Here is a 27,834-nt window from a genome sequence, read left to right as displayed (position 1 = left end):
AGCTTTTCTCCTCGCATTTACCTATTTGCCTCCTATATTCTGTCCTTCCAGAATAAAAAAGAAAACGCTTTTGCACCTGCAGCTGCTGGCCCAGGCCGACTACAGACTCAGTGACGTGATGCGGGAGTCTTTGCTAGAAGACCAGCTCAGCCCCATCCTCACCGAGCCCCACCTCCTGGCCCTGGACCGGAGACTCCAAATCATCCTACAGACAGTGGAGGGGTGCGTGGAGGCCCACGGAGAGCAGAGTGTCATAGCCACCGACCCAGCAGAACAGTCCGCCCCAGACTCTAGCCAGGCTAACTTGACAAGCTAAGGGCTGGATGAAGCCAGATTTCAGGAACTACCCCTGGAGCCAGAGGTGGACTTGGGAGCGGACCACTGCTTCCTCGCATCCCCGTCAAGGCTGGAGGGGCTGGGTCATGAGCTCTGAAAGAGGTAGGGCACTGGGATGATTCCACAAGAGCAAGAGAGGAGGGATCCACTGAACTTTCTTCCTTGGTGCACGGCTTCTCCAGTGGACCTCCTTGGCCCCGCCCTTCCCAGAAAGCACTGCTTCAGCAAGGCCACAGACCATCTCCTGAGCCCACTGGGAAATCTGGATTAGGCGTCGGGCTTGGAAGGTTTGGGAGCCTTGTCCCAGGAAAGAGTAGAACAAATAAAATTAAAGGACACCAATGGACACCTAGCTGACCTCCAGATCCTTATTATATCTACAAGGATCACTTCTGATCCAGATAAAACATCTGGCATCTCGGGAGCAGACCAAAAAAAAAGAAGAAAAAAGTCTAAACATGGTAGCCCCCAAACTGGTTCAAAGTAGACTTCACACTTTCTATTTCTGTCCCAGTCACTGTGGCTCAACTGAATACAGCAATCCCTTATTGACCATTCCAAAAGTAATTTCTTGGAAACGTTATGACAAAGGGTAAAAATAACAGAGGAATTTGCTCAGAATATCTGAAAAGGGATGTTTTCAATCTGAAGAGTATTTAAATACCGACCAAAATAACATCAAGTATGTCAGATTTAGCCCCCAGCAACAAGAGAAGGAATTGTACGGCAGGGAAAACCAGTGTAGTCTTGAAGGTGGAACAGCAGGGGAATGGGCCTAGCAGGTGCGTGAACCTGGACTTGGGCAGGAGAAAAGCCAGGGCCTCCCACTGCCCACCCACCACAATCCTCTTTCCCATAAGGGCCCAGGACTGTCGCCCACCCGCCCCCAAAAGCAGGAGGCTCTCTGAAGAGGCCTGACACTCTAGATGCCCCTCCCCTCACTGCTTTATCAAAAAAGGACTCAAATCAAGTTGACTTTTAAGATTTATTTGAGAGTGAGCAAGAGAGAGAGAGAGCACACGAGCAGGGGCGGGGAGGGGCAGAGGGAAAGAGAGAAGCAGGCTCCCCGCTGAGCAGGGAGCCAGATGTGGGGCTCCATCCCAGGACCCTGGGGTCACGACCTGAGCCGAAGGCAGCCGCTTAACCCACTGAGCCACCCAGGGGTCCCCTCAAGTTGATGAAGCCTCCCTTAAAAATGGATGCATCAGGGATCCCATCCCCTCAGCCTTCTCTCTACTGACTGCCAACATCCGAGACACCTTTCATGGGAGGCTTTGTTTCTTATTCTGTAATTCGTGTCTGAAAACCCAAATCATAGGCATGTATTCATACTATGGAGTGATGAGCCAGTCAACAAGTACAAATGACCAATCTCAGCACATCCACTTCCCCGATAGGGGCCAGAGGCTCACATTCTAGAAGCGGGGGGGGGGGGGGGGGGGGGAGGGTTCAAAAGAAGTTGTCGGCTGCCAGGTCAGACAGCAGAGAGGTCGTCCAAGCCCTGACAAGTGACATGGGTCTTTCTGACCCACCTGGTACCCCACATCCCTGGCGCATTATGTACCCCTGAGCCTCAGTCTCCGGGACAATAACATCAGGGCCACTCACGAAGCTCTTCCCAGGTGACAGTCAGCAGACAGGTTTCCCAGCCTCCCGAACACACACAGAGAATCCCTTACCTCCAAGGTACACAGAAAAAAATGGTCTCACAAAATCACACAACTTAAATGATTTAAACCTACTCCCAAGTGTTCTCTCCACTGTCATACAAAAACCCAACAGTACTTCAATCAGTCTGTGAAGTTAAGTTGGTTTAGAAAAACTCGACCCTTTAGTAGAACCGAATTCCCCCAGAGACTTCATCACCCGCAGGCTCTACCGCTGCTCAGGGCTTCCCACCTCATGAACGGTCTCCTACTTCGAGACACTACTGTCTTTGGTAATTGCACACAGAAGAGTGGCAGAAAAATACTCAGGCAAAGATGTTCAAGGAACAGCACAGAATGGTCTGGGTGTCAAAGCCCCGAGCCTGAGGAAGGTAAGCCACAGCTCCGTCTCAAACCGGCCACTTCTAGGACAATGCGCTGGTTTTCAAATGGACTAAACGCTGTGGTGTATTTTACCAAGAGTAATAGAACGGAGTCTGACCACAATACGTAAAGTACCAAGTTACCTAATTTTTTACTTAAAACACCCCATTATTTTTTCACTAATGCAAAGACTAAAACTCTATCATTTGTCAAAAATACCAGAGAACAAAAGACTCCTTTAACCGTCAGGTTCTTCCAACATGTCCATTTTGGACCACCGTTCATCTTCCCATCACATAAAAATTCTCTTTATAAAAATGTTTCACGTTACTACTGACAATGGAATGAAAAATGAAAAAAAGGAAAGGGAACTGTCAGTACAAAAACTGGTAGGGAAAGGGGTTTGAAGAATTCGGTTTTGCCTGCCCAAAAGCCAGGAGGACAATCTGAGTCTGAAGACTGTAAAAGGTGCAGCTGGTTCTCTCTCTCACTCGTGGTAGTTTTATAAAGTCACCACGGACACCAAATCAGTGGAGACGGAACCATTTGCGCCCGGAGGAAATACAGGGTTGAGGTTCCCGGGAGCCTCTAGTTGCAACATTTTTGTAAATAAATCAGTACGTAATCTTGTCTTACGTGTTGTGGTGTAGACACCAGAGTAGGCATTGTTAAGAACACTGAACTCATGTGGCCAACATAACTCATGCGCCTTAAAGAAGCTACTTAATACACTTATTTTCTCTACAAGACACACATCACAGCCTCCCCGACCTTAGGAACACTCACCAGCACTTTAGCACTACACTTGGGGGCCATTTTAAGTACTGAAATCACCCAGAGAAAGCACAAAAATGCCGGAGCAGCACCGGAGAGACCGCGAGGCGGACACGGACACGGGAGGGCAGCCGGACAGCCGGGACCACAAGGCAGAGCGGCGCTTCGTTCAAGCCCCGCGGGGCACGCGCACCTCGGGACAATCGAAGCCTTTGCCACTCTGCTCACGTCCGGGAAGGACAGGGAAAGTGCTCCGAGTACTGACTTGGGGGTTACTCATAAATTTTAGCAGGTAGGCAAATTCACAAAATTCGCAAATACAACACCACGAATAACGAGGACCGACTGTTAACGCCTTGGACATTCACCAAGATGATAAAACAAAAGCTCTCCATCTAGTGGTGACTTTGAGAATCACAAAGCTACTTAAGTTAAATTGGCAGAACTTTGCACACAACGAAAAAATTACGGCTCATTGGTTTGAGTTCTAGGTCGACTCAGGATGAAGTCACAGCTCTGAAGTTAATGTTAACAAATTTTAACATTAAATGTATACAACAATACTGATTTCTAAGTGAAAGCGCCACAGGGCTAAAGGGAGAGGTTTAAGACTCGCCCTTTTAGAATCTCCTATCTGCAGCCTTTCCTGGCAGCAGTATGATGGCTACTTTGGGGGACACATTAACTGGTGATCTGGCCACTGCCTCTCGATGTTGTTCTAGCCCATCTAGAAACACGCTGCCGGGGCCGAACAAAAATACAAAAAGGTTCAGTTATTAATTTGTGATTGTGCAGATAAAGCAGTATTAAGAAAATGAACATCATGCTACTTCAATTTTAAAATGTCAATATTTAAAAATAAATAAATAATAAAATGTCAATATTTAAGTCATTAAAAAACAAAAGACAATTCCACATGAGCCAGAGTTCTAGAAGGAGAACGAAACTAGAACCAGTACAGTCAGTCCAAGGAAGTTCTCCTATGTTACATTCTGCGGTGACTCTGAACGTTCCCCTTCAGCGGGCTGAGGGAAGGGGCTACTGAATCCGGACAAAGTGCATCGGTTACAAAGCAGCACAAATTAAAGAATGTTCCAGAATACGACACATCTCCAACTTCACTGGATATGAAGGAATTAATACCAATAAACTAATGAGTACAACTTAATCATCTCCGAAATCTGAGGAATATCAGAAATAAGACTTTATGAATGTAAAATACACAGAAGTAAGCACACCTAAATACCCAAAGGCATGTATTAAATTTAAACCAGAGTATGCTGATCCAGAAATGACATTTCCCATGAAGTCTGGGAAAGTTCTAAGACCAGAGATCCAGTCCGTCTTGAATAAAAAGGAACTCTTCTGGCTTTTGATTGAATCTTTTCCTTCCACTACTCAGTAAACAGATCTGCTTCAACTCAATCATGCTTCAAGTAAGGATTTGAGATTCATTCTTTGGAATGGATTGGAAAACACTGAAAACAAACATTATTCTTTCAAAACACTAATCCCATTAATTCACTCTCGATTTTCATTCTTGCCCACCAGATTAAAAGCTTCTGGGGGAGAGGGGGAAGAAGACAAGGAAAGGAGAAGGGGAAGAAAAACTGATTCATTTAAGGATTTAAATTATTTAATCTTTTTTTTATTACTTGACCTACTGTTAAGACAATCTATAACAAAAAGAATAGAGTATATTAGCACACACAGTATAATTAGACTAGTAACCAGGAAACGATACAAAATGGTCCTTTGGCCATCTATACTTTCTAGAGCAGTAGATCTCTTAAATTCACTTACCACGCCCAGAAATAATGACTTCCAAAGCCCTGAATATCAACTAAGACAAATTATGCCAATTAGGATTTCTCACATATACTCAGATTGCACAAAGAAAAAGCTTTAAATGTGATAATTTTTAAATTGAGACTTAAAATTCCTTAGATTAAAAACTACAAAAGGGAGTAAACAGCAAGCCAAATGACTTAAGAGCAAAACTCATTTAGAAAGCGTTATATGTATCTAAATATACATGAACGTGATTATATACATATATGAAAACTGTGCAAATTTGTGGCATTCTAAATAATTCATTTAAGTACAGTTTTGGCATTTAAACAAAGATCAAATCAAGCTTTAAGCTAATAAGAACATAACTTTTATTTTTAATTTTTTAAATAGAAAAAGGTAGCTAAACACAAAATACAGATCAGAAAACCCTCATTTAATATAGATTATTTTGAAAAATAAAAAAAAAATTTGTAATAAGGTGGCTATCTCACACTAAAATGTAAATAAAACCTCTTTCCCAGATCTAAACTCCAAACTTAGTAACAACCTAAAAACTGTTCAAATCTATGACACAAATCTAACAAATCTACCGTGACCAATTTAAATTACCTGGGAAAGGGTAGGAGAGGGGATTAATAATCAGAGCCAGTTGCACACAGATGGAAAAATGCTTGCAGTCACTCCCAAATAGAACCCTACATTATATATAAATCACAATGAAAATAAAAGTGCCTAACGTTACAGAACTGTGAAATTTCGTTTAAAAAAAAAAAAAAAATCAACCATAATACAAATAAACTGTTGGGTATCATTGGTGCACATGGAATAATGTAACATAGAAGGATAAGGCTGGAAAATACTGAAAAACAATTAAGACTCAAAACACAAGTTTACTTTAAAAAAAAACAAAAAAGTTTGCCAGAGAAAATAAATGCTCAACAGAAAAGCAGACCTTTTCAGCAGGACAGCCTTTGAGGCCACTGAAACAGCACAGACAAGCCCGACCCCGCCCCCACCCCACCCCCAATTCTAGCTGACGTAAAAAGAAGGGAAAAAGGTGAAACCAAAGTAAACACTTCTTCCCAAATCTCATGTCCCAAGGAAGTCAGTGGGACAGAGTCCCCAACACTGAGCTTTGTCCCCCTGGTATCTCTCCTTCACCAACATCGCCTCCACTCTTCTACTGGGGACGTCTGTTCCATCTATCCTGTCTAGTCCCAGCAAACCCAACCTCCTGCAGGCAGCGTTGCAGCACAGGAGAGAATCCTGGAGCCAAGTGAAGGACGTCGTACATTTAGCCAAAAGCTCTAAGTGAACTACCAAGAGTGTAGACCTCAAATTCTAATTCCCAATTCAGCATCTGGTGATCAATATTTGGCACTAGCTGGATAAATAAAGGTCTAATCAGAACTTCTGAGCTGAGGCAGATGTAGTTAAATCATAACTCAGTATTTGCAGTCTATGGTTTGGTTTCAAACTCCAAAGGCGGGTACAGGTAGCCACACCCACACGTTTCAGAATTGGAGGAAACACTACTAAACAAGATACAAACAAAACCAGGCGGATGAGCTTGACAAAAATTCTGGTTAAGAGGGAAGAAAAAAAAAAAAACAACTCAACAGATCATTATCCATCCAAGAACTAGCAAAAATGGGCATTTTTCCACCCTTAAACTAGTTTAAACACAGGCAGATGTCTTTCTACTATACTAAGATTTTTCTAGATCTGTTTTTCCTAATCCTCAGAGCTTAATGAGAAATCATTTATTCTATAAAGAAACACAGCATATACGGCCACAGTCTAAAATATGCTTATGGTAACTGGAAAATTATGTCACTTAGAAAAACAAATCTTGCACTGTTACACCGTTGCTCTACGGAAATTCACGTGGCGCAGGGCTGCGCCCTCACCAGGAAGCAGGGCACGCACTGCCTAGATTGAACACTAACACTGCACAGAGAGAAGCAGTAACAGCAAAGTCTCCACAGAACTCTTTCTATTTATTTAACTGTGTATGAGCATTCGGTCAATGCTCCAAATTAAAAACGGTGCAATGAAAGCAACTTTTAATATAAACAGACGAGAAGCTGCGATACCAGCGGCCACGTGGCGCTGCGAACAGGAAGAGAAAGCAGTCTGCAGGGGTGAAGCCCGGACGGGGGGGAGGAGAAAAGGGAGGCACAGGAGGCAGATCTCAGACGGACAGCGACACAAAACTGTTGTACTGCTGGATGTTCCGTTTGAGGATATCTGAGCACGGGCCGAGAACGCGTTCGAATCTGGGCCGGTCCAGCTTCACGCACTTCAGAGGGCCACGAGCCACCACCGTGGCGGCGCGAGGGCGGTTCATCAGGAGTGCGATTTCACCTAGGGAGGGGAGGACACACGAGGCGGGGTGAGCATCGATGGGAAACGCACGCACGGGGGCGCACTTCTGACAGCAACGAGAAAACAAGACTTATTTGTCTTAATAACTCAGTAACTTAGGACAGGCCACACATGTGCATTAAAAAAAAAAAAAACAACTGACAGAAGACAACCAGTAACTTGATTATTAACAGGGTAAAGGCAGGCACTCCAAAATCTCACTCTCTGAGAGCCAAAAAGACTACAATTAAAAAATAAACTTCGGGAGAAAGACAAAAATTAAGAACAACTATGCTATCTCACTGAAAGGCGACTTAAGCTACGTATTTATTTCAAGGAAATCCACATACCAAAATAATCAGAAGGCCCCAGTCTTCCCACTTCAACAAACTCTTCATTTTCTGACCGACGCTGTAGCACAGCAGCTGAACCCTGTAACAGAATCACCAAACGGCAAAACAAATACTTTCAAATCCAGGTGACATTTTAAACATCCAACACAATTTGGACTACTTTGTTAAAAAAAAAAAAAAGGATTTAGCAGTGATTTCAATCCTCCCATCCATATAAAAGATGACTGAGAAGAGTCACAGCATGAGCATCAAGCCCCATCTACCCAGCAGCCCCCGCTGGGAGGGTCTCCTCATCGCACCGAGGAACCTAGAGGGCTCACACTCAGGTGAGCAAACTGCAGCCAGAGGGCCAGACCCAAGCTCACTGGCGGTTTTTATAAATAGAACGTTACAGGAACAACACACCCATTCACTTATACACTATGTCGCTTTTGCACTATGGCAAGAGCTGAGTCTTTGCAACAGGAACCCTATGGTTCACAAAAGCCTCGATGACTTACCAACTGGCCCTTCAGAGAAAGAGTCCCTCGACTCCTGAACTATCCAATTAGCATCTCCTGAGCCACTTTCATAGAAAATCTGCTCTTTGGCTCTGCTTGGCAGGCAAGAGTATGTTCTACACTTCCATGAATTGTGAAGATATAAACCATAGTAACAGTGTTATGCTGAGCAAAATAAGTCAATCAGAGAAAGACATCTATCATATGACCTCACTGATATGAAGAATTCTTAATCTCAGGAAACAAACTGAGGGTTGCTGGAGTGGGGGGTGGGGTGGGAGGGATGGGGTGGCTGGATGATAGACATTGGGGAGGGTATGTGCTATGGTGAGCACTGTGAATTGCGTAAGAGTGTTGAATCACAGACCTGTACCTCTGAAACAAATAATACATTATATGTTTAAAAAAAAAAAGAAAAAAAAGATTATGGAAAACTTTTAGTTTCAGAAACTAAAATTTGGCAAATATAAAAACAAAGAAACATAGTAATGGTTAGAATTTAGTACTTGCTTTTAATCCTTGTTTGCCAAATAGTCCAGATATGATTTTAACAAGGATGGTACAGAACCATTAAGTTATGCTAAATGATTGAGTTTCATTCGGCTTGCATAAGGACTGAGTAGGCCAGAATCTGGCTATTACTTCATGAATAGCCCTTCCAGAATTCTGACTCAAACTCATTTAAAATGTGCTGGCCTGGGCACCTGGGTGGCTCAGTCATAAAGCATCTGCCTTCGGCTCAGGTCATGATCCCAGGGTCCTGGGATGGAGCCCCACATCGGGCTCCCTGCTCAGCGGGGAGTCTGCTTCTCCCTCTCCCTCCGCCCCTCCCCCCTGCTCATTCTCTCTCTCACTCTCTCAAAAAAAATCAATAAAATCTTTTAAAAAATTAAAAAATAAATAAAATGTGGTGACCTGGCAGAAAACCAAATGGCACCATTTCAAAGTGAAAGATAATTTTCAAATAAAACGGTCAGGTATTCTTAAAAAAAATCAAACTATGAATCAGAATTAGGCCCTTTTTTCTCTCTTATGCTATACAATTTTTTTTTTTAATAGCATCAAACACAGTTGCCTTTACCTCTAAAATAATGAAGAACTCATCCCCTGGCTCTCCCTGCACCACAATCTTCTGCCCATCTTCAAACTGAACGGGTTCCAATGCATCAGCTACCGTGAGACGTTCCCACTTGTCCAGAGATTCTGAAAGGCAAGAATCAAAAGAATTTCTCTACATTAACTATCAATGCTAAAAATGTCAAAACAAACTATAAAGAGAATCAAATAGCCATGCCCATTCAATATTCTAGTGTTACAGATTAAACATAGCACCTCTCTTCAATTACCTCAAGTCTCAGCAAGATCTTCCTATTATTTACAGATAACCCTTCCTATTATTTACAGATAACCCTTCAGTAGTCCAGTGGCCACGTTAATTATCAACTGCACTCAATGGTAAAGGAGTAAAAAAATGTAATCATTAAGTCTTCCTAATGAACACCATTAATGCAAATCAAACTTACAAGACCCAAAAGTCATAGTGTTACCAACCGTACTATTCCAAAGGTTCATAGAAATAACTTATCTATTTAAATCCTAAGTTGAATTTATTTACAAAACCAACAAGGAGAACCAGACAATAATATTAGTTCCCAAAGGCCAAACTAAAACCCAAGTCACTAAGTAAATATAATCCTTCCAGAGAAAGGAAAAATGAGGGAAAAAGTCCATTCGCTCTAACAATGGCAGAAGACTATTACTTAAGAATCACCACACCCTTCCTCCCAGGGAAGAACAGGTTGTAACAATATTGTAAGGCCACAAAACAAAATACACACGACTATCTCTGCTTTACTCTAAACTTTACCAAACTTCTAGCACTTTTTCAGAGAAAGCCAGAAAATGACACCTAATCTTTCTACAGAGAAAAGGCATTCTTGGCAACACTCACTGTCCTGAACCAATAAACTCACCAACAGAGCAACAGAGACAGACATCACAGGGGGATGACTACCAATGTCCACTGTCAAAGGAGGACACTTTCAGCCTTTCTGTTTCCCCCAGAGGAATGAGGAACACATAGTTCCAGGAAGCTTTTCTCAGGTCGACCATTTCTAGTTAAGAGGTCTGTCACATACTAGCAAATTAAATACACTGTAAAATTACTTCTAACTTAGTCAAACTTCAACTTTGTATCCCACGTGTTTTTAATTACTATTAGCAAAAAAAAAAAGCGAGTTAATAATCAGAGCAGTTTTTATGAAATGCAACAGGTTTTCCTTAACTATCACCAACACTTTAATTTAATGATTCTCTGTGCAATCTTCTAAAACTCACCTAAAATAGAGACTTTACTAAGAAACTCCTCATACATCTTCCGCTTTCTCAGAGTGCTTCCCTATAAATGAAAAAAATAAAAGTCATCTCAAAAATGTGTAATTATCCCATAATGCTGTGGAATAAAAAATACTAAGTGTTAAGTAAACAAAAAGTCAACGCTTGCTGTTGCTTCTTGATACATGATCATTTTTCTTCAGGTCGGCGATGGTAAACCCTCTGTTCAGCTCAATAAAAAGCTGTGTAACTCATTCTTAAAAGTAACACCAAGCTGGGGGACCTGGGTGTCTCACTTAAGAGTCCGACTCCTGATTTTGGTTCAGGTCATGATGTTGGGGTTGTGAGAACGAGCCCCAGGTCAGGCTCTGTGTGCTGGGCATGCAGCCTGCTTGGGATTCTCCCTCTGCTTCTCCCTTCCCCTTCCCACCCCTCCTCAAAAAAAAAACAAAGTATAACACCAGGCATAGGGCAAAGAAGGTGCCTAATACCACCAATTACTGAAATGCTATATAAATACTCAGTTCTCAAAAAAAAAAAAAAAAAAAACAGCCAAGTTACATGTGTGACTATAGCTGAATATACTTCCAGCCCAGGGTTCTTCCCCACAACCCCAATTCTCCACAGAAGGAAGGAAATAAAGCTGCTACCACTTCTAGACCTCCCACCAAAAACAGTACCATTAGCCCCAAACCTAACCAAGCTGTCTTATCTGTAAGGTTAAATATATCTGAGGGAAGGCGAGAGGGAAACACAGTCCTCTATAATACCCTTACACGCACATATATACTTATCTATACATACACATCCCCCAAATACAGAAAATATTCAAAGTACATCCAACTGTATATTGTCAAATAGCCAGACAGGCACTGTACAAATTTATGGAAATCATTCAAGATGACTAATGCCATTAGCTGGCACTTAAACATCTAAAGCTACTCTATAAATCTGTCACAAAGTTCTCAAAAAGTCTCACTATATCAGCAGAACGTTCCAATGGTTTTATTATTTTGTTTATTCCTTCAGTGAAAGTGGACATTTGCACTATTTAACCCACTTGCAGTTTAGGGACGTGGATTACTCCTGAATGGCTTTAAGTCACTTAGTGCACTTACGTGTAGCATCTATCAAGCTACCTCAAGTGTAAAGATAAAGTAAGTGAAGATCAGCAAGTGGACAGACTTCCAAACATGAGCTAACCATTATATACACACCACATTTGTCTCCCATGCTTTCTCTGGCCGGATGTTTGTTCTACAAGATCTGGTGATACTACTCAAACATCAGTTACACAGACTGAAATTCTAAATTGCACTCCAAAAGCCATGCTGTCTCACCATGAGGATTCTTCTATAGCTGTCTCGGTCAATACCCCACAATTTCACGTTCGTCTTTGCCTTGACAGTGGCTGCTCTAGGTGTCCCATAGATCAAAGCAAGTTCCCCAAAGCTCCCTCCTTCCCCAACACTGGTTGCCCATTCACTGTTGACGTAGACCTAAAACACAAATGACAAAGAATCAGTTTTTTCCACATACACAAACATACAACTATTAAAAACCCACCAACCTTTCTAAGGGGGCAGAATCCTGAATTTTGTTTCAAAAAATAGAGTATGTTTTTACAAAGCAGAGCAAAACAGTTGCTGTCTGACATGAGTTAAAAAAACCCAGTGTCTGTGATTTACCCGATTTAATTATAAGAAAAATGTTCCCATAGGGATGATCAGGGCAAAAAGGTAAACAGCATTAACAACCATGTACATTCACAGAGTGTCGTGTCATGTACTATGCTAAGCGTCTCCCCTGCAGAAGACACTGAACTGTCTAATAATCCTGGGACAGCAATGCTGTTATTATCCGCATTTCACTTGTAAACAAGACTCACAGAATCAAGAAAGCTACACCAAGTCTCAGAGCTAATGACCATGTAGGACTGAGCCTCTCCCTTCCATCTGTCTTAACACACAGCACACACACACACATGCCTCAACCGTGACTCCAGCAAGATTTAAACCAAGGGGCGCCTGGGTGGCTGTTAGTTAAACATCTGACTCTTGATTTCTGGTCAGGTCATGATCTCAGGGTTGTGAGACAGAGCTCCGCATCAGGCTCCACACTGGGCATGGAGTCTGCTTAAGATTCTCTCTCTCCCTCTGCCCCTCCTCCTCCTGCCACTCTCAAGCACGCATGCACGCTCTCGCTCAAAAAAAAAAAAAAAAAAAAAATTTTAATGTCTAGCTAAAGAAATTGTCTTCAGTAGTTTAAAGTTTCTCTGTGTCATTAAAATATTTAGCAAAAGATGTTGATGGAATCTGACATACAAGGGTTATATAAGCCCTTCAAAAACTCTTTAATAGTAATAAATATCAACACATTAATTTCTACGATTACCAATATATTTTTGCTATCATTAAATCTTACATCCATCTCTCCTTGATCAATCACATAGAAGTTATCCCCTTCATCACCTAAAAGAGAGTAAAAATGTTAGATGTACAACAGAAATTAAAGAAACATATATCAGAACTACCAAATTAATGTAAAATAGTAAATAAATGTATTTATACATTAAAATACATGTTTTTATAAATTGACACAACCTTTCAGGGAAAAAAAGTCCAGCAATATATTTTTAAAGCCATAAAACTGATCACTTTTTTTAGTCATCTCATAGTGAAGAATATCTCTGGGGGGGAAAAAAAGGCTATATGTGTACAAAGATATTAACTGCTACATCATTTGTAACAACAAAACAAGAAACAACTCAAAGAGTAAGTAACAAAATATCAGACTGTCACTAACCTGGAAAATACATGGATTGTGGAGACCCATAATGAAAATATTCAAGAATAAATTTTACAAGGTGGCGGGGGGGGGGGGGGCCATATAAGGTTAGATCCATGTCTATATACAGGGCAAAAAGGTTAAGAATCAGGAGAAGTCACAGAACCTTTCAAACAGATGGGCTGTATGATTAAGAATGCAAATGCTTTGCTACTTCCTACTTTATTTTACTTTGTAAGTGTTTCATAATCAATATAAGGGATATATGAAATACATATGGTTCTGAAATCCCACACAACAAACAAAATTAAAATGTAAGAATATTTTTTAAGAGTTACTATAAACAAAACTGTATCAGATACTAGAAAAGTAGTAGTCCTTTAGGGAAAGTGTACCTTTTAGCTCAAAGGATTTTAACTTAAGAAAGAAACAGGATCACTTAGGTTGATCATACAACTTTTACCATTTTGCTGATGTGGTGTATGATGTTGATTGACTTGTGAATTTTGAACCATCCTTGCATCCCCAGAATAAATCCCACCTGATTGTGGTGAATGATCTTTTTAATGGATTGTTGAATGCTAATATTTTGTTTAGGATTTCTGCATCTATGTTCTGAGACTGGCCTGTAGTTCTCTTTTTTTGTGGTGTCTTTGTCTGGTTTTGGTATCAGGATAATGCTGGCCTTATAGCATATATTTGGAAGCTTTTCTTCCTCTTCTATCTTTTGGAATAGTTTGAGGAGGTATGAACTTCACAGGGAATATACCTCAATATAGTAAAGGCCATATACGAAAACCCACAGCTAAGCTAACATATTCAATGGTGAAAAACTGAAAGCTTTCCCTCTAAGGTTAGGAACAAGACAAGGATGTCTACTCTCACCACTTTTATTCAACATAGTACCGGAAGTCCTAGCCACAGCAATCAGACAAAAAGAAATGAGACATCCATATTGATAAAGAAGTTTAAACTGTCACTATTTGCAGGTGACACAATATTATACATAGAAAATCCTAAAGATTCCAACAAAAAACTATTAGAAGTAATAAATGAATTCAGTAAAGTGGCAGGATACAAAATAAAAGCCAGAAATAAATAGCATTTCTATACACTAATAACAAAGCAGGAAGAGAAATTTAAAAAACACTATTTACAATTGCACCAATAAAGAATAAAATACAAGGAATAAATCAAAGAGGTGATAGATCTGTACTCCAAAACTATAAAACACTAATGAATGAAATTGAAGATGACAAAAACAAATGGAAAGATATTTCATGTTCACAGACTGAAAGAGTTAATGTTGTTAAACTGTCCCTACTACCCAAGGCAATCTATAGCCTCAATACAATGCCTATCAAAATACCAACAGCATTTTTCACAAAACTAGAACAAATAATACTAAAATTTGTATGGAACCACAGAAGACCCCAAATAACCAAAGCAATCCTGAGAAAGAATAACAAAGCTGGACGTATCACAATACCAGATAGATTCTGAGATATACTACAAAGCTGAAGTGATCCAAACGGTACGGTACAGAAAATGGATTCTTCTGTTCTATCAATGGAACAGAAGAGAGAACCCAGAAAAAAACCTGCAAGTATATGGTCAATTAACCTATGACAAAAGAAGCAAGAATATATACTGAGGAAAAGACAGGTTCTTCAACAAATGGTGCTGGGAAAACAGGACATCTACAGGGAAAAGAATGAAACTGGACCACTTTCTTACACCATACACAAATATAAACACAAAACGGATTAAAGACCTAAATGTGAGACCTGAAACCATAAAAATCCTGTAAAAGAACAAGGCAGTAATTTCTCTAACACTGGCTACAGCAAAATTTTTCTAGATATGTCTCCTAAAGCAGGGGACTACATCAAAATAAAAAGTTTCTGCACAGCAAAGGAAGCCATTAACAAAAAAACAATCTACTGAATAGGAGAAGATATGTGCAAATCATATATCCAATAAGGGGTTAATATCTGAAATATATTAAGAACTTATACAACTCAACACCAAAAAAACATAATCTGATTAAAAAATGGGGCAGGGGATCGGAATAGACATTTTTCCAAAGACATATACATGACCAACAGGCACATGAAAAGATGTTCATCATCACTAATCATCAGGGAAATACAAATCGAAACCACAATGAGATATCACCTAACACCAGTTATAATAGCTAAAATCAAAATAACAAGAAACACAAAGTGCTGGCGAGGATGCAGAGAGAAAGGAATCCTCATCGCACTGTTGGTGGGAATGTAAACTGGCGCAGCCACTGTGGAAAAACGTATGTAAGTTTCTCAAAAAATTAAAAATAGAACTACCATATGATCCAATGGTCCACTATCGGGTATTAACCAGAAAAAAATGAAAACACTAATTTGAAAAGACATATGCACCCCTGTGTTTACTGTAGCACTGTTTACAATAGCCAAGATATGGAAGTAACCAAAGTGGCCATCAACAGATGAATGGATGAGGAAAACTTGGTGTACATACACAATGGAATATTACACAGCCATAAAAAGGACGAGATGGTGCCATGTGAAACAACATGGATGGACCCAAAAGGTATTATGCTAAGTGAACTAAGTCAGACTGTGAGAAGGACAAATATCGTATGATTCCACTCATAAGTGGAATCTAAAAAAAAAGAAAAGCAAAACCACACACACACACAAATGAATAAACAATTGAAAAGCAGAATCGGACCTATAAATACAGAGAACAAACTGATGGTTGCCAGAAGGGAAAGGAGGTGGGGAGGTGGGCAAAATGAGTGAAGGGGAGTGGGAGGTACAGGCTTCTAGTTACAGAATGAATGAATCATAGGAATAAAAGACACAGCATAAGGAATACAACCAACAATACTGTAATAGCGATAAAGGAACAGATGATACTACAAATATGGTGAACACAGCATAATGTACAAATTTGTCAAACCACTAAGTTGCACACCTGAAACTAACATAACATTGTTTGTCAACTATACTCAAATAGGAAAATCCAATCATATTATAACAGAAGAAAATGGTAGACTGCAAGAGGAAAACAAACTTCAATAAAGAAATCCTACATTCCCACAGTACTACAGGACCCAGAGGCAGCAGCCTTTACCTTGCTGAATAACCGTCTCTCCAGCAATAAAGGAAACCGGAAACATGGCATCAAAAATATCACTGCAAGAGACAGAAGGCCTTGAGTTACATCTCATCTGCGTCTTCTGTGGATTTCAAACATTAACTTTAGACTTAAAGCTCCCAGATTTTCAGCCTGGACTGTCCACAGGTGAACAATTAATTATTAAGAGTCTTAAAACTTGCAACAATGATGAAACTAGTTTGGGGCCACAACTGTAGTGAAATAACAGTGTAACAAAGAACCTGTACCTACCTTCTCTCATTATCGTCAAGATGTGAAAAGAGCACATTCTTTTCAATGGCTTTGGCCAAAGCAGCCATAGTCTTATAATCTTTTGGTATAACCTAGAAAAGAATAGAAGGTCCAATAACAAGTCCATAAACGAAAAGCAGATCATGTTTGAACATGCATTTCAATTAAATGTCTAGATAGATTACGGTATTTAAACAAGACTGCTTTGTGTTACGTATTTAACACAACACACTTGTAATATCTTTGATATACAAAGTACTCAATAAATACTGGCTAATTAATCCCCTTGCCTACAACCAAGCCTGTATTTAAAGGCTGGTATTTGGTTTCCAGTCAACAACTAAAGAAACAAACCATCAACACCTTAAGTAAGGTCATTATTCTGAGGCAAAACTAAGCATTTTATGATAATTAGTCATTTTTTAAACTGTGATTATGTACTACTAACTTTGTCACAAGCCTCTTGCCAGGACAATTCTCTTCCCCCTTTGGTCTAATAGCATAACTCAAAATGGCAGGCTAACTCTAAGGAAGAGTCAAAAGGATGAAGCTTATAGGATAAAAGGTTAAAAGTCACAACATGAATTCTAGGATGTCAAAAAACCAACCATGATTCAAAAGAAAAAAAGAGTACTGTCTGCTTCTTCTACTGTGACGCAACATGGAAAGGAAACCCCCTCCAAATACATTCACTATTTTACAATCACTGTTAGTTATTTCTTCTCATGGCATCTTATTACAGCAAACCTGTTTCTCCAGTACCCAAGACCCGTACAGGATGAAGTACAATCCATCCTGTCAGTGTTTTACTCTGCAAAATCGTACATGCACTCATCAACAGAGGCCGGCTGACTACCACATGAGTCCTGAATACATTGCCCCAATGCGTAGGTGACAAGACTACCTTTCTAACATATGATGCAGCATCTTCCTCCGTGTAGACTTCAGCACTGATAGCACCTCGTCGCCTCCGGCCCTTAACCACTGGGTTGGGGGGAGGAGGAGAGATTTCATCCTCCCTCGAATCTGCACGGGAACTTGCTTTCTGCAGATTCTGAATCTGTTTTGCCTCCTCCTGAAAAAAATTATCATTTTATAAAATGAGATCCTTCAGGATATAAATTTGGTATGCTCATATCCCAGTGAAAACCAATCTCCATCACTTCAAAACTCTTCCTCTATTACCAATGTGAAAGGGGGAAATGCCAATTCCAAATGCAAAAAAAAGGAGTCAAGTTTGAAAAGAAATACTCTGAAAGGACTATAATGTTTCCTCAGACAATAACAGATACTATATTTATTAATGAGCAAAAGCTATTAATACAGACACAACCCACAAATGAAAAATTCGATACTTGTTATGGTAATACATTGACAACAATGCTTTGTAATGCACACAACAGTAGTAAAACTGCAAAACAAAATCCTGGGGTTTTTGTATGCTACTAGAGATAGCATGAAGACCCCCCCCACACACACACATACACATATCAAAAGAATGTTACCTAGAAATAATCACGCAGGTACAGCAAAGCAATACACAAATGTCTAGGTTACCGTATTATTTCATTAATTCAGTAAGTATCTCTAGATCTGCCATGTCAAGTCTGTGCTAGGAAAAGACAGTGTCAAAACTAACAGGAAAGGGTCCTAAGCCTGTGGAATTCATATTCTAGCTGGAGTCTCAGACAGAAACAAATAACAAAATGATGTGATGGTAACCAAGAATTTAAATAAGATCAGATCTAACGGGGCGCCTGGGTGGCTCAGTCGTTAAGCGTCTGCCTTCAGCTCAGGTCATGATCCCAGGGTCCTGGGATCGAGCCCCGCATCAGGCTCCCTGCTCCGTGGGGAGCCTGCTTCTCCCTCTCCCACTGCCCCCGCTTGTGTTCCCTCTCTCGCTCTGTCTCTCTCTGTCAAATAAATAAAATCTTAAGATCAGATCTAAAAATACTTCTCCCAGCAGAGCTAGAAGCCTTCTTTATTATCAGGGTTTATGCCAAAATTAAAACCAAGAAAGTTTACTTGTTTGTAAAAACTCATTAAACCAATTCATATAAAAACTGAAATAAACTCTTTAACGTTCTTATTTTTCAGATCCAGGGCTTAGAAAGAAATTCCTCTTAGCTCTGCAGTAAAGAATGAGTTATTATGCCTGATATAAATAAGAATGTGTTCTCTACAACACTCATATTCATTTGACTCATTCCCCAGTATTTTTCTAAACCATCTTTCAAATTCTAAATGAACTCATTAGGATTCACTGATAATTTCAGAAAATTTTTTGATAAAAAAGAAATTTTAAATTTCTTTCTAATTAAAAGAAGGGGTGCCTGGGTGCTCAGTCAGGTTAAGCGTCAGACTCTTGGTATTGGCTCTGGTCATGATCTCCAGGTTGTGAGGTCGAGCCCCTCATGTGGGCTCCCTGCTCAGCCACAAGTTTGGTTCCCTCTACCCCTCCCCTGGTTTGCGCGCTCTCTCTCTCTCTAATAGTCTTTAAAAAAAAACTTAATAAAAAAAGAAATTAAAGAGATGCCTACTTTTTCTCCTGCATGGTACTTAGCCCTGCTTTTGGCATTAAGACAAATAAAAGAACTTATAAATGCAGCAACAAAGTCTAGGAGGATAACCATTAAGGTATTAACGATGTTAATTTCTATTAGTAGAATCATGCCTGATTTTTTTTCTTTTCTGGAGGGAAGGTTTGGATTTATTTTTCTCATTTCTCTGGATTTTCTAATTTACAAATTAAGAAAAAGAAACCACAACAAAAAAATATAATAAAAACAATTCTAATATAATTTGTCTACTTAATTACAAATGCATTTACTTTTTTAAAAAAGATATTTTATTTATTTATTTGATAGAGATGGTGTGCCCAAAAGAGGGGGGCAGGCAGAGGGAGAGGGAGAAGCAGGCTCTCCACTGATGAGGAAGCCCAATGCAGGACTCGATCCCAGGACCCTGGGATCATGACCTGAGCCGAAGGCACTTAACCAACTGAGCCACCCAGGCACCAGGAACCCCTGCATTTACTTCTTGATCAAATAATCCAGTAATTCTACTTCTGGAAATTTATTCCAAGATATGCATATATGGGATCTAACATACAAAACTTTGTGATATATACAAAATTATTCATTGTATCATTGTTTATAATAGTAAAACAATGGAAACATAATGATCCTCAGTGGAGTGATTAAATAAATTAAGAGTCTTTCCATACAATGGAATGCCATGCACCTGCTGGAAAATAAGAAGCTCTTTTATAATTGAATCTGTAGGTAAATGCCTTTATATTATCTGTGGAAAACTGGCTGCATTCAAGGAAGACAATGGAGTGGGAGACTTTTAAAAATATTTTATACATTATTACTTAATAATGTATAATTTTTACATATATAAAATGCCTTATATATTATATGCTATGTTAACCACATATTTACATAGGAAATGCAGTATATTTCATATATTTCATTATATTTTATTGTCATACCCTTTTGTACCTGTAAAATTATGAACCATGTGCAAATATGTAACCAATATTTTTTTTTTTAAGATTTCATTTATTTATTTGAGAGAGAGAATGAGATAGAGAGAGAGCATGAGAGGGGGGAGGGTCAGAGAGAGAAGCTGACTCCCTGCTGAGCAGGGAGCCCGACGTGGGACTCGATCCCGGGACTCCAGGATCATGACCTGAGCCGAAGGCAGTCGCTTAACCAACTGAGCCACCCAGGCGCCCTGTAACCAATATTTTAAAAATACATTTTTCAGAAAACTTACTTCATTTTCCTTCTGGTAATTCCAATAACCAGTAAGGTTTTCCTATTTCATACTAACACAGAATTATAAAACTCAAGTCTCTCCAAATTTAGTTTAAGACCATAAGTAAAACACATTCTACCCCCCAAAATCAGTCATTGGCATTTCGTAAAAATTTCATGAAAAATAACACAAATAACATCCCATTTGGAACTACATCTAAATGAGTTTTTAAGATAATTTTCAAGTACTAAAAGCATGTTGATTTTTAAGTTTCATGGATTCTCTTTAAACAGCAATCAAATACAACCTAATCTTGACCACTCAGAGCCATTAACAGAGATCACATTCTAGTACAGATTATGATACATTTTTATATCCTTTTTCTTGCTGTCATTCTGCTGTCAGTCTCTTCCCTCTTCAGTTGTCCCATTTATTAAAACAAAAGCAAAAAAAAAAACCCAAACAAACCCTCCTGGTCTACTTACTGGCTACCAGCACTCCTTCCGTTCTGGAATTCTAAGTTCACACCGCCCCGGCCAATCACTTACCATGTTCTCAACAATCACCTGTTCCCTCCCTGCCCTTGCCATTCCACTCGTCTCTGTAGGTGAAATAAACTTCCAACCAAATGGACTTGAGGCTTGGCCACAGGACTTGCCTTGGCCATGGAATGTAAGCGGACATGCCATACTGTGTCCACTCTTCTGGTCTGCCCCCCAAGCTTCTGGTCCTTCCCTGCCTTGACAACAGCGTGCTTTATATATAGTGACTGCTCCTTCCACTCAGCCCCGGAACAAGACCTGTGGAGTCAAGAAGGCAGGATGGGCGGAGCCCAGAAGAGCTGCACATGATAGAGAAATAAGGTCTTTTGTAGTGAGCCACTGAAATTGGGGGGGTTGTATGCTGCCACAACAAAATCTAACTAGTACATTGCAAGACCACAGCCACATTACTTCATTTCTTAGTTTTACCTGCTACCTCTTACAACGGTGATAATCACCTACCTCACACATTTGAAATAATGAGTATGTGTGTATGCAAAGTGCTTCAGACAGTATCCAGCACACAGGAGACAATGGACACAGCTATTAAAATTCCTCCACCAGACAGGCAAGGTACTAATAAATATATGCAGAAATGAGGACTTAAATTCCAGGAGACAGGCTGAAGCAAAATGCAGACGCTTTCAATGGACCAACTGTGACTTTTTTGGCACATTTCTTATTGAGTAGCTGAGGGTACCCGAAACATGACCCATGGTTAACACAGGAAAGGAGATGACAAGAACGTGATTGTATCTTTTCAGACATATAAACCTAACACCTAACGTACAGAACAATGATCCACTGAAAAGTTGAAAATTTGGTTGCTTGAAAGCCCAGATACCTATATTCAACCCTAGCTAAAGGAATGTATGCAAGTCAATCAAGACCCTTGAGTTACAGGAAAGAGTAGGTTAAGCTATGACTTTTGTTAAGAGGTAGAGAAGCCAAACAAAACACATTAAATCTAGAAATCCCACGTGCAAAAAAAACTATGTGAATAATGATTTCTTGCTTTCCCTGTTGGTTAGTGCTTAAACAGTGCTACAGTAAGCCCAGGCTTTGAACCCAGCACCACACATTCAACACTCCCTATAAAGAGACACACACTTAATGTCTCATCAACTTCATTCCCTCATCTGATAGTTTCTGTTGATGTCCGAAGCAAAGGGGGATCACCTTACAGTGACCCATTTCAGAACCAGATCTCCAGGAACGCACTTTATTTCAAAACAAGGAAGGCCCACGGCAGTCTGGCTCTACAGGATTTCACAAACTATTTGCAAATTGCTTAAAAAGGAGAAAACCAGACTTTCTACCACAATTCTAAGACAGCAAGGCTACTTTCATGGGGGCTGGATAGTTGTTTTTTGTTGTTGTTTTTAATTATTTTAATCATAGTACTAAACACCAATTTTAACAAACAGCTTTTCAAGAAAACAGTAGGAAATGTCTGATCATCGTGCTAACCAAACATTTTTTAAATCCTAGTATAAACAGATTCTTTTAGTAATAAAGTATGCTACTTAAAAGATTTTCCAAACAAATGGGATGTATTACAAATATTTCTATTATGTAACTAGATAATTAATGATCATATACCCAAGAAATGCCTCCCAATTGGTTCATAATCATTATGAACCACATCAAACTTCAATACACGTAAGAAAACCTGTAAATTCATCTCGTTGATTTACAAAAACAAATCAAAGTACTCAAAACATTTAATGTTCCAGACTTTCTCATTCATCATTTCTTAAGGGAAGTGAATTGAAGCATTGTCCTTGACTATCTTTTTGCTTAGAAAAGCATACACCATATGCTTAGGTCACAGTAACATACACACAATGAGGATGAACAAAGAATAAAAACCTAATGAATTAATTTTTTTTTCAAGAGGAAACACGTCCTGACTGAAACTGTAAATAAAGTAAAATTCTGACAACCACCAACCTGAGTTAGTATCTCCGCTTTATAGTGGACTCATCTGAGATATATTAGTATCTGTACTAATATGGACATCTCTAATTCAGAACTTCTGATAGATCACTCAGAAGCTAGACTCAAATGCTTTACTACATTGGTTTTAAAAGGTGAGATAAGGTTTATCAAGTTTACTTGTTTTGTTGAGGAAGACGAAAGCATTAACTGCTTTCAAGTACTGAAGGATTTCTCTTGTCATACAACTGCTACTTCTGATCAACCGTATCTAATTAGTTAATCATTTTTATGGATTAAAAGTTACAAGGAACTATGTGTAGAAGCCCTCTGTTACCCAACTAAACTTAGCATATGAGTTTGTTTTCTGATAAATTCTCCTGATGACAAAGTTAAAAATTACTATAAATGCCTTCACTGCATTTCTTTTTTGAAATTCTGTTTTAGATCTCCTATTCGGTCAGAATTCCTTTTCTTCCAAATGGTACAAATTAGCGACATTCGACAGCATTACACTTAACAACGGTCAGGGTCATCTCCTCCCCACATTTATCTTTACCTTCTCCAGCCTCTCGAAGTATTCCCTGAGGAATGCCATGGGTCTCTCGGGTCGAGCGGTGCACAACTGCACAATAGAATCCTTGAGCAGCGCCTGAATGTTGTGCTTCTGGACATAGAGCTCGCATTCCCGGAGGCTGCGCTCCTCCTCACTGGTGGCAGTGCTGCCAGACGCCATGGTTGTCTACGAGGAAGAAACCACACATATGCTTCTGGAAACTATAAAGAGCAAATGCCAATTTGGCCTTTGACTTAGTAAATTCATCAGGCAACTGATTCACAAGGGGTTTTTTTCCCTAGGCAGATTTTTTTTTTTCAGACAGGGAAGTGGGGGCTCAGAAATAAAATATGTAGGAAAATAGCATTCTCCCAAAGAAGTGTTTCATTTAGGTTCTGCACACAGCAACAGTAAGAGGCAAGAACCTGACCTCCTGGGAGGAAGTATGAGCCACTATCCCCTGCAGAGGCGAAATGCTGAGGAGTCAGGCCCTTAAGGGAATTTCATTCAGTTCTCCCCCTGCAAAATAAATCATGATGACGTGGGAAGTGTGTAAATGGTAAACAGGACCGAGAATTACAAGGGCACACAAGTTGGCTCTAAGTGAAAGCAAGTAAGCACAATGAAGAACATCTGACATTCCCTATACGGAACTCCTATCCTGGGGGAGTGACCTACTGTCACCCAGCAAACCACTGGAGCAAAGGATCTGATCAGCCAACTACTAGCGTAATCAAAAAATTTAAAAACATGAAAGGAACCCCAAATGACTTTTAAAAGCAGCCTTTTGTTCCAGACTCTTCTATAAAATTCCAGCCCTAAGTAACAGCACACCAACACACTGGTAAGAGAAAAAAATCCTTAACAGAAAAAAATAAATAAATGAAAACAAAACAAACAAAAAAACCTTACCAAGTAAATCATAAAAGATTTGGACAGGTAAATGTCAAAACATTTCTTCAGCTGGATAGAAAAATGCTAAAACAGGTTAAATTTTAAACTTACATGAAGATTCAATAGATAAATTGCATTTAATCAATTTTAGAGGATTCAAACTACCTTGATGTAAAATAAGTAGAAATATAATAGTGAGCAGCTGACTTTACCTCGGAATTAAAAGCTTAATAATTTAACAAGTCATAAATTATTTTCCTTCCAACTTCTAATTATTAAAAGCAATTAAGATTAGAAAATAAAAGTGAGGTCCTCTCCCCTCCCCAACTGAATTCAATACAAATCAATCTTTTCCAAAGATAATGCACTCAAAATCAGAGATGGAATTGTAAATTTGAAAGAAAAAAGAAATACCAGAGTCAAAAGCCAAAGTGTTACACTGTTACTCATTCTGTTTTGACAACTTCCATGATAAAGGTCAATAACAGACTAACAGACCATGAGAAAGTTTGTAGCTCCCTGACAAGCACATAAATTAAAAGCCACAGAAAAAGAATCATGCTACTTCAGAAATATACAATCCAAAAAAAAAAAGTTCATTTACTTTGGATTTGTAACAGCCACTTTTCCAGGTCAGACAATCATATGAACTGATAATCCACTTCAGTATAATTTTCTGCATTTCAAAAAATACCAAAGGCCACCAAGAACAACGATAAATCAGATCTTTTACGTTTCAAAATAGTCAGACATATTTCGGGAATACCAGTACATGTATTCAACTGATCAGAGAAATCATTCAAAGATCAGGTCTTCAGCTGGGAGAAAGGAGAGAACTGTGTCTAAGAAGTGAAACTGGCTCTTTGTTTGCAACAAAATAATGCATTAAAAAGAACACACTGGTGTTTTTAAGGCAGCACATTAACAAAAATGCCCCAAGATTAACGCGGTCATCATGAGAACCCCTTAATCCGAACTTAACATGGTGTCTTAGTATTTTTAATCGAATATACCTAGATTAACTCCGTACTTGTTCTTAAAACTAAAGAGCCCAATAATTTGGCTTCTACCCCCACCCAAAAAATTATTTAACTACTTTGAAACTTCCACTGCATTGTATACTCATAAGGAAACACTCAGATTTTTTTCTTTTGTAAATTCAGTTGTGATAAAAAAAAAAAAATTCAATTTCAAACGGATGACACGCGAGGAAATACTTAACACACTTTTGAGAAACGTGCTGATTCAGACCGCAGCCCCTCAGACCAGCCAGGAACACCTCCTTCGGGTGATCCCGAGCAAGTGCTCGCTTTTCTTTCCTGTTAGAAAGACCGAGCTCTTGAGAATCAAAGTAGTTGTCTGGTATCACACCTGCACTGCGCTGCAGGGGTTAATAGGTACCACGTACTTATTTTCGAGAGAAGGACAAGAGAGTGCCCTTCACTTCACTCATGCCACAGTCATGGCTACAAAATGAAGAAGGGAGGCCTCTCCTCCCTTCATCCTACTCTAGTCGGAAGGCCACAATGGTGGCGAAAAGACGGAGGGGGGGGCGGGGATCGGGAAAGGGGAGGTGAAAAGGGACAAAAAAATTTAGGAGCCAGGCTAAAATCACGGGGGTGGGGGTGGAATCCCACGAAGGAGAGGGAAAGCCACTGCTGGAGATGACAATACTAGAAAGAAAAACGACGACAACTGCCGAGTCTCAAAACCAGCCAGAAATGCTGGGGAAAACGATGGCGGATTCCAGTAAAATCGAACTGATGTCCTTCAGGAAATGGGGGAGGGCGAGCGAAAAGGCCGCGGCGCGCGCGTGCGGAGGCGGCAGGGGCGCGATGGCCGCGGAGGGCCGGGGACCGGGGCGCCGCGGAGCGCGCACGGCCGGGGCGGCCGGCGAGCCCGGCACGGGAGCAGCCCCGGCGGCCTGGGGGCCTCGGAGCCGCAGACTCTGGGCCGGGGGCGCGGCCCGGGGCGTGAGGCCTGCGGGGAGGCGCCCGCCGGGGCCGGGGAGGGGCAGGGGGTGCGGCCGTCCCCCAGCAGGTCGCTCCCCGTGACGCCATCTTGGATCGGTCCAGCGCCCGCAAACGGGCGGCGGGGCGGCGAAGCCGGGCGCGGCGGGGCTCCCCACCGACCCCACTCACCTAGGGACGGGCGGCGGCGGACACGGGGCAGCGGGTGCGAGGCTGCGGCTAGCTGAGCTCTCCCGGCGCTTCCCTCCCAGCCCGGCTCTACTCCGCGATAGCGGCTCCGCGGCGGCTCCACCGGAAACGTCCCGGCCACAACCAATCAGCGCTCGGCTGCTGACGTCAATGCGCCTCGCTCTGGCCAGAGCCGTCGCCTTGGCAACCTTAAAGGCCCTGCGGCCCGGGTTCCCCTTCCGCCCCTCCCTGAAGGACCCTCGCCCCTCCACGCCCTAGAGTCGCTCTGCCGCTCTTCTTTGCATCTAGCCTCGTCCCTTGTTTGCAGGCCTTCCTTCTCGCCCGCCTTTTATCCTTTCCCCACTCTCTCCAGCCCGGCGCTCCCCTCCTTCCGTTCACCTGCCCCCCTTACCTGTTCCTCCCTGGACGCCGTAGGTCCTCTTTACTCTTCCTTCTGCTCTTCGCCCCTTCTCGGTGCGGCTTTCAGGAGCTCCCCTCCCTCCGCGGTCCCTCGCCTCCACTCCTCATTCAGCCCCACTCTCACTCCGGCCTCCCTCGCCGCCTCTGCCTTGGCTCCCTCCCTTTCGAACCCCCACCCCCCTAGCCGGGCCGACCCACGTGGGGCGTCTCGGATGACAGGTGGGCGACTCGCCCCGTGGCCCCTGCAGGGGGAGGACGCGGGGCCGGGGCGGGGAGATTCCTGCTGTCTCCAGGCCCCGGAGGACGCGGCGGCCCCGGCGGATCTGCCGCAGCTGCGCCGCGGGCCGAGCGCGGGCGAGTGCCCAGGATGCGCACGCCCGGCAGTGCATCCTGTGTCCGGCCTTCTGCTCGCCGGCCTCCGGGCTCAGGCCCGCCATCCGGTCCAGGAAGTCCGAGCCTTGCCAAGCGTCTGCTTGGCTGATCGGGCGGCTCTCCGCTCCGGAGGTGCTGTGGTCAGTGGAGGCCACGCCATCGCTGTGGGCCCGAGACACTGAAAAGGACTTGTCAGGGTGCTTCTAGAACCTGAGCTGCCCCCCCCATCATGACGCCTGACCTGGCATGGGGACAGGTACAAAGGGTGCAGATAGGCGCACCCCCTCTGTGACCACACGAGAAATCTCAGCTGCCTGCAAAAACCACTCATCAAGGATGGTTCGGATTCGAGGGGGGAGAAGCCATTTTTCCCCATCGGGGTATCTGTCCGTAGAGGAAGAAAGGGGGAGCAGGAGACAGTTTTAGACAAAAAGTCGCTAAATGAATAAAGAAGGCCCTTGGAGAACACGTATCCTTGTGAGGGGTACCTGTTGTATTCACAAGATATATAGCTGTAGCA

The 27,834-nt window shown here is 41.4% G+C and overlaps 2 protein-coding genes across 7 annotated transcripts in view; one reads left to right on the top strand and one right to left on the bottom strand.

Annotated features, from left to right (window-relative positions):
- FAM20A (FAM20A golgi associated secretory pathway pseudokinase) overlaps positions 1-7,302 on the top strand; it is a 54,119-nt gene extending 46,817 nt beyond the window's left edge. For 3 of the 4 annotated variants that reach the window (XM_045888571.3, XM_045888572.3, XM_064582745.1), the window contains exon 11: positions 52-7,302. In XM_045888571.3, the coding sequence (XP_045744527.1) occupies positions 52-316 (265 nt within the window). In that variant the 3' untranslated portion in view covers positions 317-7,302. The remainder of the gene's footprint in view (positions 1-51) is intronic. The other variant, XM_064582744.1, reaches the window with a different exon arrangement.
- PRKAR1A (protein kinase cAMP-dependent type I regulatory subunit alpha) lies at positions 4,767-27,265 on the bottom strand. 3 transcript variants are annotated; one of them, XM_045888577.3, is made up of 11 exons: positions 26,935-27,265; positions 23,494-23,676; positions 17,594-17,764; positions 16,690-16,781; positions 16,414-16,475; positions 12,913-12,959; positions 11,829-11,987; positions 10,492-10,552; positions 9,236-9,357; positions 7,652-7,733; positions 4,767-7,301 (listed from the first exon to the last, which is right to left on the bottom strand). In XM_045888577.3, exons 2-11 carry the CDS (start codon positions 23,668-23,670, stop codon positions 7,129-7,131), a joined length of 1,146 nt encoding a protein of 381 aa, XP_045744533.1. In that variant the 5' UTR covers positions 23,671-23,676; positions 26,935-27,265; the 3' UTR covers positions 4,767-7,128. The 3 variants fall into 3 exon arrangements, with proteins under 3 accessions (XP_045744533.1, XP_045744534.1, XP_045744532.1); XM_045888578.3 differs by lacking the exon at positions 26,935-27,265 and adding an exon at positions 26,526-26,682; XM_045888576.3 differs by lacking the exon at positions 26,935-27,265 and adding an exon at positions 24,989-25,549.
- Positions 27,266-27,834: the final 569 nt, after the last annotated feature.

The sequence above is a fragment of the Mirounga angustirostris genome, unplaced genomic scaffold, assembly GCF_029215605.1.
Source record: "Mirounga angustirostris isolate CCGP_5_RB_7025 unplaced genomic scaffold, mMirAng1.0.hap1 SCAF_17, whole genome shotgun sequence".
Classification (NCBI taxonomy): domain Eukaryota; kingdom Metazoa; phylum Chordata; class Mammalia; order Carnivora; family Phocidae; genus Mirounga; species Mirounga angustirostris.
This window is presented reverse-complemented; position numbering and strand designations above follow the sequence as displayed.

Bases quoted from the DNA above. Each gene is read 5' to 3' on its own strand.
- PRKAR1A (XM_045888576.3), bottom strand. From the start codon at position 25,066: ATGCAGAAAATTATACTGAAGTGGATTATCAGTTCATATGATTGTCTG. The intron at 16,476-16,689 runs GTAGGTACAGGT...TGTCTCTTGCAG, and splicing joins CTTGACGATAATGAGAGAAG to TGATATTTTTGATGCCATGT. The intron at 11,988-12,912 runs GTAAGATTTAAT...TTTGTGTTTTAG, and splicing joins TTGATCAAGGAGAGATGGAT to GTCTACGTCAACAGTGAATG.